This window comes from Anoplopoma fimbria, chromosome 14 (assembly GCF_027596085.1).
Source record: "Anoplopoma fimbria isolate UVic2021 breed Golden Eagle Sablefish chromosome 14, Afim_UVic_2022, whole genome shotgun sequence".
Lineage (NCBI taxonomy): Eukaryota > Metazoa > Chordata > Actinopteri > Perciformes > Anoplopomatidae > Anoplopoma > Anoplopoma fimbria.
In genome coordinates, this window is record NC_072462.1 from 5,904,120 (window position 1) to 5,922,009 (window position 17,890).

Below are 17,890 nucleotides of genomic sequence, written 5' to 3' on the forward strand. Positions count from 1 at the left end.
AAATCTTTAAATGATGTCTTTCAAAAAAAAGAAAGTGTTTACATTTTTTAACGTTTTGGATTTTATTTTTCAATTTTGCACATGGTTAAAAAGTACTCCATACCACATCAAACTTGCATCTGTAAAGAGTAACAACAAGTAAGGAGTCTAGCAATGATGAAGGCTTCCATACAAAGCATCAAATCTCTGGGACTTCCGGAGGCGTTTGATTCGTTGCGGATGACATCAGCTGGGGAGTGAGTGTGCAGAGAAAAGAAAAAAAAAAGGAAAAACCCGGCGCCCTCTCCTCTCCCCGGTTACCGAATATGACACAATGTCTGCTGGTATAAAAGGCTAGGGCCACTCCTATCAAGGCTCCACTTGTATGTCTGGAGACCACTCCGGTGCTCTGCGGCGCGTAAAGGGAGGAGGCTGCTGGTGCTGCTTGGATCTTGCGCGCTTGTACGGGAGATAAGAGACAGACAGACAGACAGACAGACAGACAGGATGGCCACCCTGGTAGAATCCTCCGAAATGGAGACTTTAGGCGTTCAGAGCAAATCGGGGACGTCTCCGACATCCTCCGGCCCCTCGCAGCACTTCAACGACAGCAAATTTTATCTGCTGGTGGTTATCGGGGAGATCATTACGGAGGATCACCTGAAGTGTGCCATTGCGGACATAGAGAAAGGTAAGGAGGATGGATTTGATGGATGTAGGCCAGCCACTTATCTCCATGAGAAGTTAAACAGATATGTTTGAGTAGAAGTTCTTCTTATGCCTCTAGAAGTCATATTGGATGCAGATGCACCTGTTTACGCGCGACACATTACGCATGAGCGATTATTCATATTGATGAGTCATTAACATTATTTTAACCTTGTTTATTGGGTCAATATTTAAACTAGAGGTGATGTTTATTGCAGGGGGTTATTGAACAGCCCCTCCCAGTAAAATCACAATAAACTGAAGACAAATATTGTCCCTTCACATCTTTAAAACCCACAGATACCCTTCTTCGCCACCCACCCACCGTGTTAGTTCAGTATGATTATCATATTATTGTCAGTAGGCCCAATTGTTGTCATCCTCACACGTGGGCCCAGTCCTCTAATAAAGCTAGCAGCAGTGATTCAGCATTAAATCTGGACTATGCGTCAATAATGCAGCATATCGCATTTCTTTGGCTCCAGTGCGGCTACGGTTCTGCAGTGCACCTTGCCAGAGCTTTATTCAGGTGTGTCAGGCTTTTGTTTCAGGTTGAGCTGAGGGTCCCACGCATCCGATTCCAGACAACAGGGGTTTATAGCAGCATCATTCTCTCTGCTCGTGTTGTGGTGGCAGAGAGCTCTGCTGATAAAACTCTCTGTTGTTTTGAGGCTGAAATGACCTCTTGGCTATAACAACGGGATAATATTAGATTTATCCCCCCTCTCATCCCGTGGGAACATCTCTCCATCATCATCATCAGCATCATCATCCCGCATCCAGCTCTCTCATCCCTTTACCGGTTTGTGGGCGTGGCTCGGTCCGCACTGCGGTCCCTACGGAAAGCCACAAGGACCGATTTTCAAACGGAGCAGGGCGTTTTAGAAAAGCCACAGCTGCTGTAGTTTGTCTGCCTTTTTCTGGACTGAATGCACTGTTTGTGTGAGAGAGGAGAAGGAAGAGGAGAATATGGCGCAGTTACTGTAGGAGGAGAGAATAAAAGGAAATGTTGTTACTTCTGGGTCTCACCTCATATTTAGGATCCCCCATGATCTACAGTTTAACCTGTTGGATTCACAGTTTAGTTTTCTATTATGTTAATTCAATATAATATTATGTTGGTACTTGCCGTGTCACATCTTAAGACCAAAAGTTTACTTTTGACCTTGTAAAAATCTAAACACAAGGTCCTTCACCAGCTGTTCTGGAGCTTTTGGTTGTACCACACAATCTTGTGACTGTGAAGATTGAGTTTGGGGACTTTTAGATTTTTTTCTGAGCACTTTTAAGGATTTTCTTTTATTCTTGAAAAACGATTTTATTTTATTAATAGGCTACATTCTTTCAATGTATTTTGTATTAACATGTATTGACATTAGTCTTGTAAAATTACATTTTACCATCCTCATCACTGTTGCTCATGTTAGTCAATCAGTTTTCTCATATTAGTGCCACACCCTTTATCCCAGTTTAGGCCTACACAGAGGCCTTCATTAGGCCTTTACTCGGCATGATCATGAGTAGAGGATGATACCACCATGACTCAGCTCAGCCGAGATTACCAGTGCATCTGGCCTATGGCACAACACAGACAGGCCCATGGATATTTCCTATTATAGATTTATTTTCTCTTGCCAAACCAGTAACAAGTCTATACATGTTCCCTCTAAGATTTTCCAATGAACTGGAGGCAAAGGATGAGTGAGATAAATGTGTGGGTGTGGGTGAGACTTTGCACATTTGTTAGACTTGTTGCCAAGTTCCTCGGTGTTTTGTCTGCTGTGAGCATTGATTCATTTTCATACAGTCGAGCTAACATACGTTTTTCTTCGCTGGCGTCCTTTGTTCTCCTTGCTCTTTTTTATTCTCTTGTTGATTTTTATTTCATTATTTTATTCTTGCAGGTATCCGCTCATGGGACACCAACCTTATCGACTGCAACCTGGACCAGGAACTCAAGCTGTTTGTCTCCCGACACTCCGCTCGTTTCTCTGCAGATGTCAGAGGTAAACTGCGAAATTAGAGATCTTTTTCACTGATAATTTCATATTAGCAGTCTGATTATGCTTTAAAACTGGGGTTGGTAATCTTCTTCAAAAACCTTTTTTTGTTATATTTGTTGAAAATCTTTTAACACCCCAACAGCAATCAATAAATCAAATGTTCAGACAAAAAAATGCATTAGTTAAGTAAAAGTATATAGGTATTGATATCCAAAGTAAGCATATCTTTTAAGTAGAATATGTTATATACACTATAGGATCATTATTGTTGATGTATGATACATGAGCAGAATTTTGTTGGAGTTGGTTGATATGATTTTATGTACTATATTAAAGAGATGCAAAACCTCAGAATTTATAAAGACTTTTCTGTTGAAAATGTAATCAATAAAACCTAATCTTTTAAACATTTAATTTAAATGTTTAAAAGATATGCAATGTTTAAAAAAAATTTCTTTTATAAATGATAACCGTATCTTCAAACATGTCAATACAGTATGCAGTTTGTTCTATAAAAGAAAATGTGACGTTAACATTTTTTGATATTAGTTGAAATATTCCCACTAGATCTTTTTCACTGCTGAAAGAAAAAGAAAACTGAAATGAAAGATTTAAATTACTTCATAAGAGGAAGATATCTTTTACCAAACAAGGATTATTGTTTGAAAATCTGCACAGTTTTGCATGAAAAATATGCATAAAGTTAAAAGTATCTACAGCTGCTGGAGTGAAAACTACAATGTAAAGCAGAATCAGAAAATGGAAATACTCAAGTGAAGTAAAATTACCTCAGAATTGCACATAAGTATTTGAGTAAATATACTTGGTTACATTTCATCTCTGCACTTTTCATCAGCGTACACAGTCGGCTTTAATTTTCATGCACTACACTAAGCAGAGGGGTTTTATGACCTTTCCCTCGAAATGCCCTCTCAGCATTTTGTTGCATGGTGTTGATATTATTTGCAAGGTGAGGGAGAGGTTCTACAAAGATGGAAGCGATCCAGTGGGTTAGGACATGTGGTCTGTCAGTGGGCAGTATGGCCTTGACAACCAGCAGCAGTTCAGGCCTCTGCTTGGCATTGCTCCATATTGGATATGACCAGCAGGGCTTCATACTTCACAATAGATGAATCAAGCCAACAACTGCTGCTGCAGACTAAATCAGGTGATTTATTTTAATGCAGTTATATCAAATCGCAGAATTGAGCTAACAGAGGGGAAATACAATACATTGAAAGGGAGGTAAAACATGGAGATGTATATCTAGTATTTAAAAAGACTCCCATTCACTTTCATCCAGCCTTGTTTTCACCATTTCCCCATCCTCCATCCTCCTGCTTCATGAGTGCTGTTGCCTTGCAACGCAGTTCTAGATGTGCAGTTGATTTGGGAGTAATTAGCAGTGAATCCCCAGTGGTAAGTGTCTGTCCATGAAAATAAAGAAGGGAGGGGACTGGCTGTGAAGAGAAAGAAGATGAGAGAGAAGCAAACAAGGGAGAAATGGAGGAGGGGGATAAGGTAGGAAGGAAAAAAACGTTGGGTGGAGATAGATATTACTTAGTGAATTAATAAAGCCTATTAGATGTAACGCTGCATAAGCACTGAAACTGGAATAATATTATTCTCTTATATTCTATTATATTCTCTTTTTGCCAAGTCTGTTTCTCATGGGAAGGATTTCCATTGTCTTTTGAACTTTTAATACATGGACTGCTTTATGAGGGGCTTCCTAGAAACATTCACAGGGCTTTCAAGTTTATCAAGGACAGTCTCCCGGCCTAATTATGTTGTTTTCTTTTAATTCATAGAAGAATATTTTGAATTTAAACTGTTGCGTCACTGTGTGAAACACAAAATAAAACGCTGGAAAGCAATACTTCAACATTTGGGTATACACTTATTTTATTTCTTCCCTGAGAGTTAGATGAAAGGTCAATGAATGTATCACTCTCATATCCATCAGCTGCTTAGCTTAGCATAACATAAAGACAAAAGGTAACCAAATCCGACTGTCAGCATCTCCAAATTGCACTAATCGACCACATAAAACCTTGTTTATTTAATCTGTACAAGAACAATGACACATGTGCCACAGTATTAACCACCTATGAGCAGTAACTTCCCAACGTGTATACATTAAGTAGTATAGTTACTGCTCCTTGTGGATAGGCAGATCTTGTTACCTTTGGACAGAGCCAGGATAGCTTTTTCTCCCTGTTTCCAGTCGTTATGCTAAGCTAAGCTAAGCGGCTGCTGGCTGCAGCAGTATAAATACTGGAAAGATATAAGAGTATGGTATCCATCTTCTCATCAAACTCTCGCCAGGAAAGCAAACAAGCATATTATAATATATAAAATTTCGAACTCAATAACATTAAGTGCATTTTGCAGGATAAATATTGGTTGATTAGGAAGCTGAGCATCTGACTTTATGATAGGTATAATTTCATATTAGCTGTGTAAAAGAGAACAACGTTTTATTGCTCAGGGCTCAGTGCTTACAGGAAAACACAAACCTGCAGGTGGTATTGGGCGGAGGGGGATGAATGTAATTATCGGTCTGCCTGACAGATGATATGCCATCCATCACACTGCATTAGTGCACAGGAAGCCTGAACCCCACAGTGAGGAGGAGGAGAAGGCAGGAAAAAAGGGGCAAGACAGTGTCCCTTTTTTCGTGTCGCCCTGATGGATATATGATACTTCTGGTGACGCATAGATTTCCCAGCTCTCTGCCTTTAATGAAGACAGCACTGATGCCTAAAAAGGCTCTCTCTAAACTGCAAATCCACTCAAGATCCTCCTCATGAGATTGTTGAAGACAACGTTGCAGTTTATGATCAATAGTAATTAAGAATTGTTTAGACTGTCATGAATGAATTTGTTTGAGATTAAGATTATATTCTATTATATTTTTCACAAATATAATCCTGTGTTCTCTCGACTCTTATTAAACCATTAAGCCTGACTGGCCCTAGCAGTAAATCATCAGATAGATTGACCAGACATTGACCTATCAAGCCGCATATTCATAGCTGGAAAAATTGGGAAAGAAATCAGTGGTGGGAAGACATAACATTGAGAAATAATGATTAGAATTTGTATTGACGAGCTTGTTGCTACAGAACAAAATGTTATTTAGAGGCATCAATACTACAGCAAAAGTCATCGACTGCTCCGTGAGTCAGCTTAACAGCAGTGGCCTTGCCATTAGCTCCATGCCCAGACATATTGCATACACCAGTTCCCGTTATAATCCAGTAGTGTGGGGGCACGGGAACAAGTGACATTGAAAACTGTGCTCAGGGGAGCCCCCGTCTTTGCTGCTGGAAGTCACATGGTCAATTATTCTGTTGCGGTGGAAAAGGAAACGACTGGAAGGAGAAAGGTGCTGACACATACAGGGCAGCCATCTGAGGAGATGCATTCTAAATCCTTATGTGTGAGGTCTTTTTTTGAAGCGAAAAGGAGGAGACACTGAATTTAGTTGTTCCACTGATCTATTTTTGGTGAGGTGCCATCCACATTGATGTTCCCCTGTCTGGTTCATTCTGCGGCAGACGGGCTATACCAGTCTTGCTCTTTCTATTCAGCCAGAAAGGAAAATGCTCAGCGATGCATGTCACATTACCTCGCCTCCCGCTGAGAGGGAGATGCACTGGGCATTAAGTATTTTTATATCGATCAAGGTAATTGTCAGGGTCAGGCAAGCCCCAATGCACAATCTGTCATTTTTTGATGAGTTGGTCTAGACACCCGGCAATTTGGCAGCTCGATGGTGGCAGTGCTGGTGACTCCCTTGTGCTCTTAACAGACTACTGTATTTTCTGTTTCATCACATAAAATGCCGGTAAACTGGGCGTCATCCACAGTGTGACGAACAAAGAAAAATGCTTTTCTATTACATTGGCAATGGCTTGTGTATAGTAGCACGACAGGATGAAGGAAAGAGATCCATGATTGATTGATCTCTCATTTCACACACCACTGAAAACTGTTTCCTAAGTCACTTGTTCTTCAGTCATCAGTTTAAGACTGCTCTCTCTTCAGAACAAAGCTGAGCGAAGCTGGTTTCCCCCGGAGTCAACTGGGATTGTGATGATGGAAGTAGTAGACTGACACAAATCTCTGCTTCAGACTGGCAATAAAATGCAAATGCAAAGGATTAAAGATCCAGACATGACATTTTGGTGGCATTTGGTTTTCAAATATATCGCAAACAGTATCTTCATGACAGATGTTCTGAATGGACATAAAATAAAATAGCAAATATCAGATCTGAAATAAAACCATTAAAAATTGTAGCCAGCTCCGTCTCTGCAAAAAAAAAAAAAAACCTTAATAATATCTTACCGTATGTTTTTTTTCCCCCGTGAGGCAAAATGCTTGAATTGTCTAGCTAACAAAAATATCAACCGCCATTTAATACCCTCAGGTGTCTTCTGGCACCTGTATTTGTATTGTATTGTTCTTTTATGTGAATTAACCTTTAGTTTAATAGGGTATTATTTACATTTAATTAAAATATTACACATACACACACCAATATATTTGAATGCAATACCTGCAGAAAATAATAGCAAACACCCCACTCCCCTCTCCCAAAGAAAGCAGAAAAAGGTGATGTTGTCTTTGTCATTTAAGCATCTGCCATGATACTGAATTTTTATGAAAACTCAATCAAAGGCCCATTAGGAATAGTATTCCCTTCAGGCAACTAACTCCATTAAACAAATTGAATGCAATACCACAACTGCTAAAGGGTTGGTTGGTGGGGAAATACTCAATAACTCTAGCATCTTTCATTCACTGAATGGAAGAGTTTTTCCATATGGAGTGACAGCCCTCTGGGAGGCAGTGACAGGGTTAACATCTCTGTGCTCCAAAGTGAGAATCTGCTATATGAAATAGATATAGAGGAATCGGCCCAGCAGCCATATAGCTGCTGCAGGTTCATGTCTGAATTTTCATCTGAACACCTCACTGACCTCTGAAAAGGGAACATATTCTTCTTTGTCGTATTCGCAGATTGTTAGCGACAGCATTCCCTTTGATTTTTACCAGCAGAAAATTAGCTTAATTAAAATCAATAAAACCAGTCTTTTGTCAGTTGGCTGTTGGGGAATTCATTGATTCATGTATTCTAAAATAAATTAGATAACAAGGAGAAGAAACAAATACAGATTGAGGGACTGAAGCCTGTCATCAGTGTGTGAATGGGTGAATGATATGTAATATACTACTGATTGTAAGTCGCTTTGGATAAAAGCGTCTGCTAAATGACTGTAATGTAATGTAATGTAATGTGTTAAGATGACATATGATGTTGTCAGCTGGACCAAAGGAAAACCTCCAAATACACACAGACACACTGCAGCATCATAATCAATCAGCATCATAATCAATCAGCATCATAATCAATCATCCAAAAATATGATGATTGATTATGAGCCTGTCACACCCGACTGTTGTTTTCTTTGTAACACCTCTGTCTAATGAGGGCGAAATGCTACTAATGGTAAATTGTGATAGACTGAACCATATTTAGTCCCCATATATACAAAGAGAACCTACAATGAATGGGTCTGAACGAGTAATCATTGTGTCTTGTCTGTATTGATTGTCCAAACTCAAGTATAGTCGATTATTAATTGAGGATTAGTTGTTTGATTAGTACACTTATTAGTCGATGGCCAGAAAAGTAATTGACAACTATTTTGAAAATCATTTAATCATTTGAGTAATTGTCTAAGCAAATGTAATATGCATATGTAATGTAAATATTTGTTTTTTTTCCCTTAAGTGATAGTTAATTAAAAACCTCTCTTGTGATTTTTTTTTCTTCTCTTACTATTTTCCATTTTGTTTTGCAGGGCAGAGAATTCTTCACCATAAAAGCAATGTCCTGGAGACAGTGGTGCTTATCAACCCTTCAGATGAAGCAGTCTGTACCGAGGTAAAATTAGCTGCAATTTTTGTTCAATTATTAAAACCTCTTACATATTCTGTAACTATTACATTGCATTTAATCGCCCATCCTCCTATCAAGGAGGGATAATTCACAAATACATTAAATAATGGAACATTGACAAAGCAATTACAGCTAGAAAAGGATTATTCTTCAACCTTGACTATCACCCATGTTTGGTCAATTATATACCCTCTTAATAGGAACTGCTGTTCGTTGCTGTTGACTGTAATGCAAAAGCAATTAGGATATCAGAGGACAAGACTAATGCCTTGTTTACTGCTAAAATAACAATTGCAGCCTTAACTTCTGTCATTGCTTTAAGGCTTTTACTACATTTTGTTGACAAGAAAGACATAGGAGTGTCAGGAGCACAGATGACCCAAGATTTTCTCCTGTGTCATTGCTCCTTTTCAGCTTTGCCTCCACCCCCAAACCATGTCTGCAGTCAAACTGTGCATTAATAATGTCTCACAGCACAGCAGGCTTGACCTGGCCAGTCGCCAAAGCTGATGTTGCTGAAGTAGAAAAATAAAAGACCAACAGAAAGAGGGGAAAAGGCAAGAGATAGACGGATGAAAAGAAACGTCAGCTAATTAGCTAATGGACTAGATCATCAAGCTAATTGCTGCAGGGCTTTGGATTTTCTGTCTCTGTTGCCACTAATTTTATTTTTGTGTAGTACTGTTTGTCTTTCATAAGCATTTGCAATAAATAAAGTTGCTTTCACTTATTTTCCATTTACTTTCAACCAAAGTCAGCAGTGCGCTATCAAGTCATTTTCTTCTTTTAATTTTTAAAGGTTCGTTTGATGATCTCGGACACTGCTAGACACAAGCTTCTGGTACTCTCAGGGCAATGCTCTGAAAACAGCGGGGAGCTGATTCTTCAGTCCGGATCTTTCTCTTTCTTCAAATTCATAGACATATTCACTGACCAAGAGGTGAGCTGGCAAGATGATTTATTTTATACACCAAAATTTGATCTTTGACAATGTTAAATGATAGTTTTCCCCATGTTCATACACATGTTGTTTTAAGTTTTGGCATTTTGATTTATTACATTAATGGATGGCTTCCCCAGTCTTTTTAGAGAATAAGAAAATTATAAATTTTTGTCAGTAACACCATTTCAATGAATGCATGGTGGTTGCTTTCCCTAAAACCTCTCATTCTTGTATTGAATTATAGTCTTAAAACTTAACATACATACATACAGATATGTACATAAACACATATACACTGAATATGTTATTGCAAAGCTCTACTCATTTTATTACAGACTCTGACATATTAAAAATTAAAGTAAATACATCTTTCTCATGCACAGATTGGTGAATTGCTCAGCACCATTAACCCGGCAAACAAAGCCAACCTCACACTGTCCTGCCCTGAACAAGGCGAATGGAAAAACTCCAACTTGGACAAACACAACCTGCAGGATTTCATTTACATGAAACTAAACTCGACTCCCATACTCCCTGAAATGGAGGGCCTCTCAGAGTTCACAGAGTATTTATCTGAATCAGTAGAGATCCCATCTCCTTTTGACATGTTAGAACCACCAACCTCAGGTGGATTCTTGAAACTCTCCAAACCATGCTGCTACATTTTCCCTGCTGGTAGCGGGGACTCTGCTCTCTTTGCTGTCAACGGCTTCAACATGCTCATTAACGGTGGCTCAGACAGGAAGTCCTGCTTCTGGAAGCTGGTGAGACATCTGGACCGCGTGGACTCCATCCTCATGACCCACATTGGTGACGACAACCTGCCAGGCATCAATAGCATGCTGCAGAGGAAGGTTTCAGAGCTTGAGGAGGAACAGTCACAGGGTTCGACGGCTAACAGTGACTGGGTGAAAAACATGATTTCTCCAGATATTGGCGTTGTGTTTGTGAATTTTCCGGAAAACCTGGATAACCCAGAACCTAATTACAGAGTGCGGAAGAATGTTGAGGAGGCAGCGTTCACTCAGCAGTTCCTCACCAAGCTAAATTTGAGGTTAGAGCCTCTGCAAAGGCCTGTTGGAAACGCTATCGAACCACTTATACTTTTTCAGAAAATGGGCGTTGGGAAGCTTGAGATGTATGTGCTCAATCCATCAAGGAACAGCAAGGAGATGCAGCACTTTATGAAGCAGTGGACAGGAAGTGAAAAAGACACAGCCTCCATTCTGCTGCCAAACGGAAAAGAATCTGAGTTCCCCGTCTCTTACTTGACTTCTATCTCTTCGCTCATTGTGTGGCACCCTGCAAATCCCTCAGATAAGGTTGTGCGTGTTCTCTTTCCTGGAAATGCCACCCAGCATCACGTCTTTGAAGGTTTAGAAAAGCTAAAGCACTTGGACTTCCTGAAACAGCCAGTTGTCACTCAGAAAGCGATGTCTTCAAATATGCCGGCAACGACAACACTAAAGCAAGCTAAGATGAAACACAGAACAGACAGCAAAGAGAGCCTTAAATCTACCCCAAAGCCATCACCAAGCAGAAGCTTCAGAAAGGATTCAAAGGAAGAAGAAAAGGCAAAGGCAGATGCAGAGTTGTCTCATGAAAAAACACAGAAGACTGAGAAAAAAGAAAAGGCCCCCCTGAAAAAGGAAAAGGCAAAGGCACCCGAGAAAGAATCAAAAGCAAAGGCAGAGCTAACAGCTGCAAATGAAACTCCAGAAAAAAAGAAGTCTGACATAAAACCCAAAAAGGAGGTCAAAGTGCCTGTGGAAAAGAAAAAGGATGTGAAAAAAGAAGTAGCAAAGAAAGAAGATACACCCAAACATGAAGTTAAAAAGGATGAAAAAGTAAAGAGAGAGGAGGCAAAGAAAGTTATAAAAAAGGATATCAGAAGAGACTCACCTATGAAGGAGAAGAAGGAAGAAAAGAAAGAGCAAAAGAAAGATGTCAAAAGGCCCTTTAAAGACATAAAGAAGACATCAGCTGTGGGTGAAGAAAAGAGTCTAACACCAAAACCAAAGCCCCTGAAAAAAGAAAGTCCTTCAAAGAAAGATGCAGGAACTCCATCAAAGTTAAAAGACAAAGGAAAGCCAAAGGTGACAAAGAAGGAGACAAAGCTGGACAGTGGCAAACTTGCAGCAAGTGCAGCTGCTGCTGCAGCTGCTGCTGCAGCTGTAGCTGCAGTTGCAGTTGCAGTTGCAGAGGATCCAGAAGCAGTACGATCCCTGATGTCCACACCAGAGGACCTCACTAAGGACTTTGAGGAGCTTAAAGCTGAAGATTTAGTGGAGGATGACGCAACTGTGCCACAAATGAAGGAAGAAGAGACTGTGATGATCCACAGTGAAGAAATAATACAAACCAAAGAGTCACCTGAGGCATTGGAGTCTGTGGATGAGGGTATTACCCCAACAGAGGTTGAAGGAGACAATGGAGTGACTCCAGAAGAACAAGTTCCTAAAGGAAAACTCAACAGCAGTGTAAGTGAGAAGTTTGAAGATGAAGGTACTGTCATGGAGGAGACATATGAGGGAGGAGATTATGAAGATAAGGCAGAGATAGAAGAAGTTTATGAACCACAGAGAGTGGAACAAGATAAAGTTGAGCTTGTTCCTAGTGAAGATGAACACCAAGACAGAAATGATGACGTCAAACCAGGAGCTAGTGTTGAAGACAACGATGATGTAACTAACAAAAATGTAGAAGGTCAGAGTGTAAATGTGGAAGAAACAGACAAACAAAATCTGTTTGTATCAGCCTCACCAAAAGTGTCCTCACCTGTTTCTCCAGCTGCATCCATCCATGACGAAATGCTTCCTGTTGGCTTTGACAGCACAGCAGCCTCTGATGATGAGAACAGAGATGAACCCCCTGAGGATTACACTGTCAACTCTGGTAACACTCAGTCCATCATTGAGATCTCCAGTGTGCCTACTCCCATGGATGAGATGTTGACTCCTAGGGACATGATGAGTGATGAAATCCCCAATGATGGGTCTCCTTTACAGGACATGGGCAGGTTAGTGACATCAGCATCTGGAGAGTTTGACAGTAAGAAGCTGTCTCCACTTCCAGATATGCCAGGGACAGATCACTCTCATAGTGATGCCACAGAAGGCCAGGACTACATCCACTCCGCCTCCACGATATCTCCAACTTCATCACTAGAAGAGGATAAGTTATGTAAGGGGTTTCCCTCTGCTGGGAAAGCTGAAGGGTTTGCCACAGCTCAAGAGACATGTGAGAATCATGACGCAGACACAGCTAGACTCAGTTCAACTTCCGCAACATCACCACTCGTCCGTTCTCCTTCAGTGGACCGCAAGGACAAGTTTGATTCCCCATTACTGTTTGCTGCCCCAATAGAACTGTCCACGACAATGGCAGGGTGCGCCAAAGAGACAGCTAATCCCTCCATCAGCCCAGATGACAAGACATTGGAGGAAACTAACTCACCTCAGTCCTCTGGTCACACACCTTACTATCAGTCACCAGTAGATGAAAAAGCAGGAGCTCTACCACCTGTGTCAGAAGACGAAGCACAGGGTCCAATAATTGTGGAGGTCATAAGTGATAAAGAGGATTCCTCCAATAGAGGTACTCCAGAGTCTAATGAGCCGGAAAGAGAAAGTTCATCCCCAGTAGAGAGGATATTCTCTCCAAAATGTTCACCTTTAATTGGACCTGATTCCCCAACAAAGATGGAAAAGTCACCCTTCAGTGTAGAAGAGAAGAAAAATGGAGATTCAATCTCGTCCTCAGCACCAATGATCAAACCAGAATTAGACACCAATCCTTTCACAGCTTTCAAAGAAGAGAGTAAAATGTCCATTTCAGAGGGTACCACATCAGACAAGTCAGAAACCCCTCTGGATGAGGTGGTAGCAGAAGACACATTTTCACACTTAGCTTCAGCATCCACCACCTCTCTGGCCACCAGCTCCTTCCCAGAACCCACCACAGACTCTCCCTCCCTTCATGCTGAGGTAGGCTCTCCTCACTCAACAGAGGTAGATGACTCTTTGTCTGTATCAGTGGTTCAGACCCCAACCACCTTCCACGAAGCCGAGGGATCTCCATCCAAGGAAGATAGCCCGAGGCCCATGTCTATCTCCCCAGACATCTCACCAAAGACGAAAAGCAGAACACAGGACACAAAATCCCCAGAGCACTCCACCATGTCGTTAGAGTTTGGCCAGGAGTCCCCTGACCACTCCTTAGCCCTGGACTTTAGTAGGCAATCTCCAGAGCATCTGTCCGTGGGAGGTAGTTCACGTGCTACAGAGAATGGCCCGACTGAGGTTGACTACAGCCCCTCGGATGGAGCAAATGGAAAACCATTTGAAGACCATAGTTCTACAGTGGAAAAACCTTTTCTTTTTGAGGAGAGCGATTCAGCCCTTGCCACTTCTGCAACCCCGTCAGACGCATCTCAGTTAACTCCCTCTGTTACAACCCCATGCCAGATGACAGAGATGCTACACACCATGGCTGACCAGACAGATAAGTCTCCGGTCACCCCAAAGGCATCCTCTCTCACCTATTCCCCCCAATCCAATGAGCCATCCCCGGTGCTAGGAGGCTCCCCGGCTCAAGAAAAAATCAGCCCAATTTCACCATCCGTCGAGAGCATTTCTAATAAATCTGACACACAGCAGAAATATGACAAGTCACCCTCACCTCCCAAAGCTGCTTCTCCCTCGGATGGAGCAAATGGAAAACCATGCGAAGACCATAGTTCTACAGTGGAAAAACCTTTTCTTTTTGAGGAGAGCGATTCAGCCCTTGCCACTTCTGCAACCCCGTCAGACACATCTCAGTCAACTCCCTCTGTTACAACCCCATGCCAGATGACAGAGATGTTACACACCGTGGCTGACCAGACAGATAAGTCTCCGGTCACCCCAAAGGCATCCTCTCTCACCTATTCCCCCCAATCCAATGAGCCATCCCCGGTGTTAGGAGGCTCCCCAGCTCAAGAAAAAATCAGCCCAATTTCACCATTTGTTGAGAGCATTTCTAATAAATCTGACACACAGCAGAAATATGACAAGTCACCCTCACCTCCCAAAGCTGCTTCTCCCTTGGATGGAGCAAATGGAAAACCCTGCGAAGACCATAGTTCTACAGTGGAAAAACCTTTTCTTTTTGAGGAGAGCGATTCAGCCCTTGCCACTTCTGCAACCCCGTCAGACACATCTCAGTCAACTCCCTCTGTTACAACCCCATGCCAGATGACAGAGATGTTACACACCGTGGCTGACCAGACCGATAAGTCTCCGGTCACCCCAAAGGCATCCTCTCTCACCCATTCCCCCCAATCCAATGAGCCATCCCCGGTGTTAGGAGGCTCCCCGGCTCAAGAAAAAACCAGCCCAATTTCACCATTTGTTGAGAGCATTTCTAATAAATCTGACACACAGCAGAAATATGACAAGTCACCCTCACCTCCCAAAGCTGCTTCTCCCTCGGATGGAGCAAATGGAAAACCATGCGAAGACCATAGTTCTACAGTGGAAAAACCTTTTCTTTTTGAGGAGAGCGATTCAGCCCTTGCCACTTCTGCAACCCCGTCAGACACATCTCAGTCAACTCCCTCTGTTACAACCCCATGCCAGATGACAGAGATGCTACACACCATGGCTGACCAGACAGATAAGTCTCCGGTCACCCCAAAGGCATCCTCTCTCACCCATTCCCCCCAATCCAATGAGCCATCCCCAGTGCTAGGAGGCTCCCCGGCTCAAGAAAAAATCAGCCCAATTTCACCATCCGCCGAGAGCATTTCTAATAAATCTGACACACAGCAGAAATATGACAAGTCACCCTCACCTCCCAAAGCTGCTTCTCCTTCATCGCCTTGTACCTTTTCAAATAAAGAGACCTTTTCCCCGGCAAAGGAGACTAATCCCTTTAAATGTGAGGATGCTACACTTGAGGCACAATCCCCTGTGAGCCCCAAAGTTCCCTTTCCATCATATCTACCTCTCTCCTCTGATCCTTGTCATTACAATTCTGCCTGTGGCTCCAGGGACCCAGAATTTTCCACAAAGAAGAGCCCCTCTCCTCCATCTAAGACAGATGTCGACCTCTGTCTAGTCACTTCATGTGAGTATCGTCACCCTAAAACAGAACTTTCCCCGTCTTTCATCAACCCTAACCCTATAGAATATTTCATCAATGAAGAGAATGCCATGGATGAGGAGAAGCCTCTTACCAAGTCAGGAGGAGGGCCCCCACCTCCAGGTGGTAAGCTTTCCGCCAAGCAGTGTGAGGAGACCCCGCCCACATCCATCAGTGAATCTGCCCCCTCCCAGACGGATTCAGATGTGCCACCAGGGACAGAGGAGTGCCCCTCTATTACAGCAGATGCTAACATTGACTCTGAAGATGACTCTGAGACTCTGCCGACTGACAGAACGCTGACCTACAGGCATGCCGATCCTCCTCCAGTCGCTCTCAGGGACTCCGCTCCATCTTCAGGCCACCATGATGTCTGCATGGTGGACCCGGAGGCCCTTAAGGCTGAAGAAAACCTCCACAATGCTAATACAGAAGGAGGAGAAAAGCCCAAGAAGAAAAAGCTCATTAAAAAGTCTTCATCGCCAGCTAGGAAGAGTGCTCTATCAAAAGTAAAGGACACAAAGACTTTGTCTCCAAAGAAGACTGTCGGAGAAGGGAAAGATGCAAAAAATGCAACTAATACCTCTGCATCCAGAGGTGTAAAAAGTGCCTCATCTGGTAAGTACTACTTTCTTGTTTTCATAATTCAGATCACTTTACTACTTTACATAATTTGCTCATATATTTTGAGAACTATTTAAATAGCGTGCTTTTTTTTGCCCTTTCAGGTACTGGCAGTGGAAAGGTATCAGGTGGGGCATCTCTGCCCAACTGTCCTCCTATGTACATGGATTTGGTTTACATCCCTAATCACTGCAATGCCAAGAATGTGGATGCTGAGTTCTTTAAGCGGGTGCGCTCTTCTTACTATGTGGTCAGTGGCAATGATCCGACAGCTCAGGAGCCCAGTAGGGCTGTTCTTGATGCTCTGCTTGAAGGGAAGGCCCAGTGGGGAAACAATATGCAGGTAAGTAATTAAATGATTGATATGATACTGTAAAACTAACTGGAGTGCTGTTTATATTTGCTTTATTTGACATGTACACAGTAAAGTTACAATTTTGAGCCTCAATTTGAGATTTCTTACTCCTAATTTGGTAATGCCCCCGCCAAAATTTCATTTTGCAAGATGGGTTTGAAGGTATAAATACAATATTCAATAGATTTGTTAGTTATAAACCCATTTACTATGATTTATTGCTGAATTTTGGCTTCTTCTTTGGTCCTTTGTTCGTCACATTTGCAAACAGATTAGAACGTAGTATATGAGTAGGGGTAAATGAAAAACATAAATTGGAATAAACCAGCTTCAAATCATTTTCTTACCAATGATTTAAAAGACTGACGTACAAAACATTGGATATTTTAATATCTCTGATAAATCCCTGCTAGTAATACTACTGAACTCTGCATGCAAACATCAAATGGGAAGAGACAGAAAGACAAAGACATGTTTTGGTTGTACAGTAAGGATGATTATTGAATTCTCTGAATGCTTGAACTTAGAAACCCCCCCTTCTCTCTGGTTTCAGGTCACTATGATCCCCACCCATGACACTGATGTGATGAGGGAGTGGTACCAGGAGACCCACGACAAGCAGCAGGAGCTCAACATCATGGTCCTGGCCAGCAGCAGCACTGTTGTCATGCAGGATGAGTCTTTCCCCGCTTGTAAGATAGAAATGTAGGCCTGCTCAGCAAGAAAACAGCAGGCCTACTGACTGATAATGATTATTTAAGGAAGAAAACAAATCCATGTAGCATAAAACCTAAGCAGACACTTAAACACTTATATTCTAAAATGCTACTTCTTGTGTACCGAACCCTGAAAAAAAAATATCTCCATGAGGACTAACACTAATAAAAATTTGCTTTGAGGGGCTCCATCCAAAGGACAATGTTTCCTACATACTGTAAAGTTAGACATCTATGACATCCTCAAGGGGATTTTTAAGTATAACTGGATCGTGCTGGGAGATCAGAATCCCAAAAAACTGCCAAGTCATGATTGTCCATTAAGCTTACTCTTACAGTTTAAATAATGATGATGCGGTATTGAGTTTCTTCTGATTCCTCGGATCAAAATACATGAGAGGGTTTAATCAATTTAACTGCTTTCAAGGAACAAAACATCCCTGCATGAGATATATTTGTTATCCA

At 41.8% G+C, this 17,890-nt stretch overlaps 1 protein-coding gene across 1 annotated transcript; it reads left to right on the forward strand.

Moving 5' to 3' along the window:
- Positions 1-486: 486 nt before the first annotated feature.
- Positions 487-17,418, forward strand: map1b (microtubule-associated protein 1B). Its single transcript, XM_054612990.1, has 8 exons — positions 487-670; positions 2,592-2,693; positions 8,567-8,649; positions 9,464-9,604; positions 9,991-14,036; positions 15,189-16,348; positions 16,459-16,697; positions 17,263-17,418. The coding sequence occupies exons 1-8, from the start codon at positions 487-489 to the stop codon at positions 17,416-17,418; spliced, it is 6,111 nt and encodes a 2,036-aa protein (XP_054468965.1).
- The last annotated feature ends 472 nt before the right edge of the window (positions 17,419-17,890 follow it).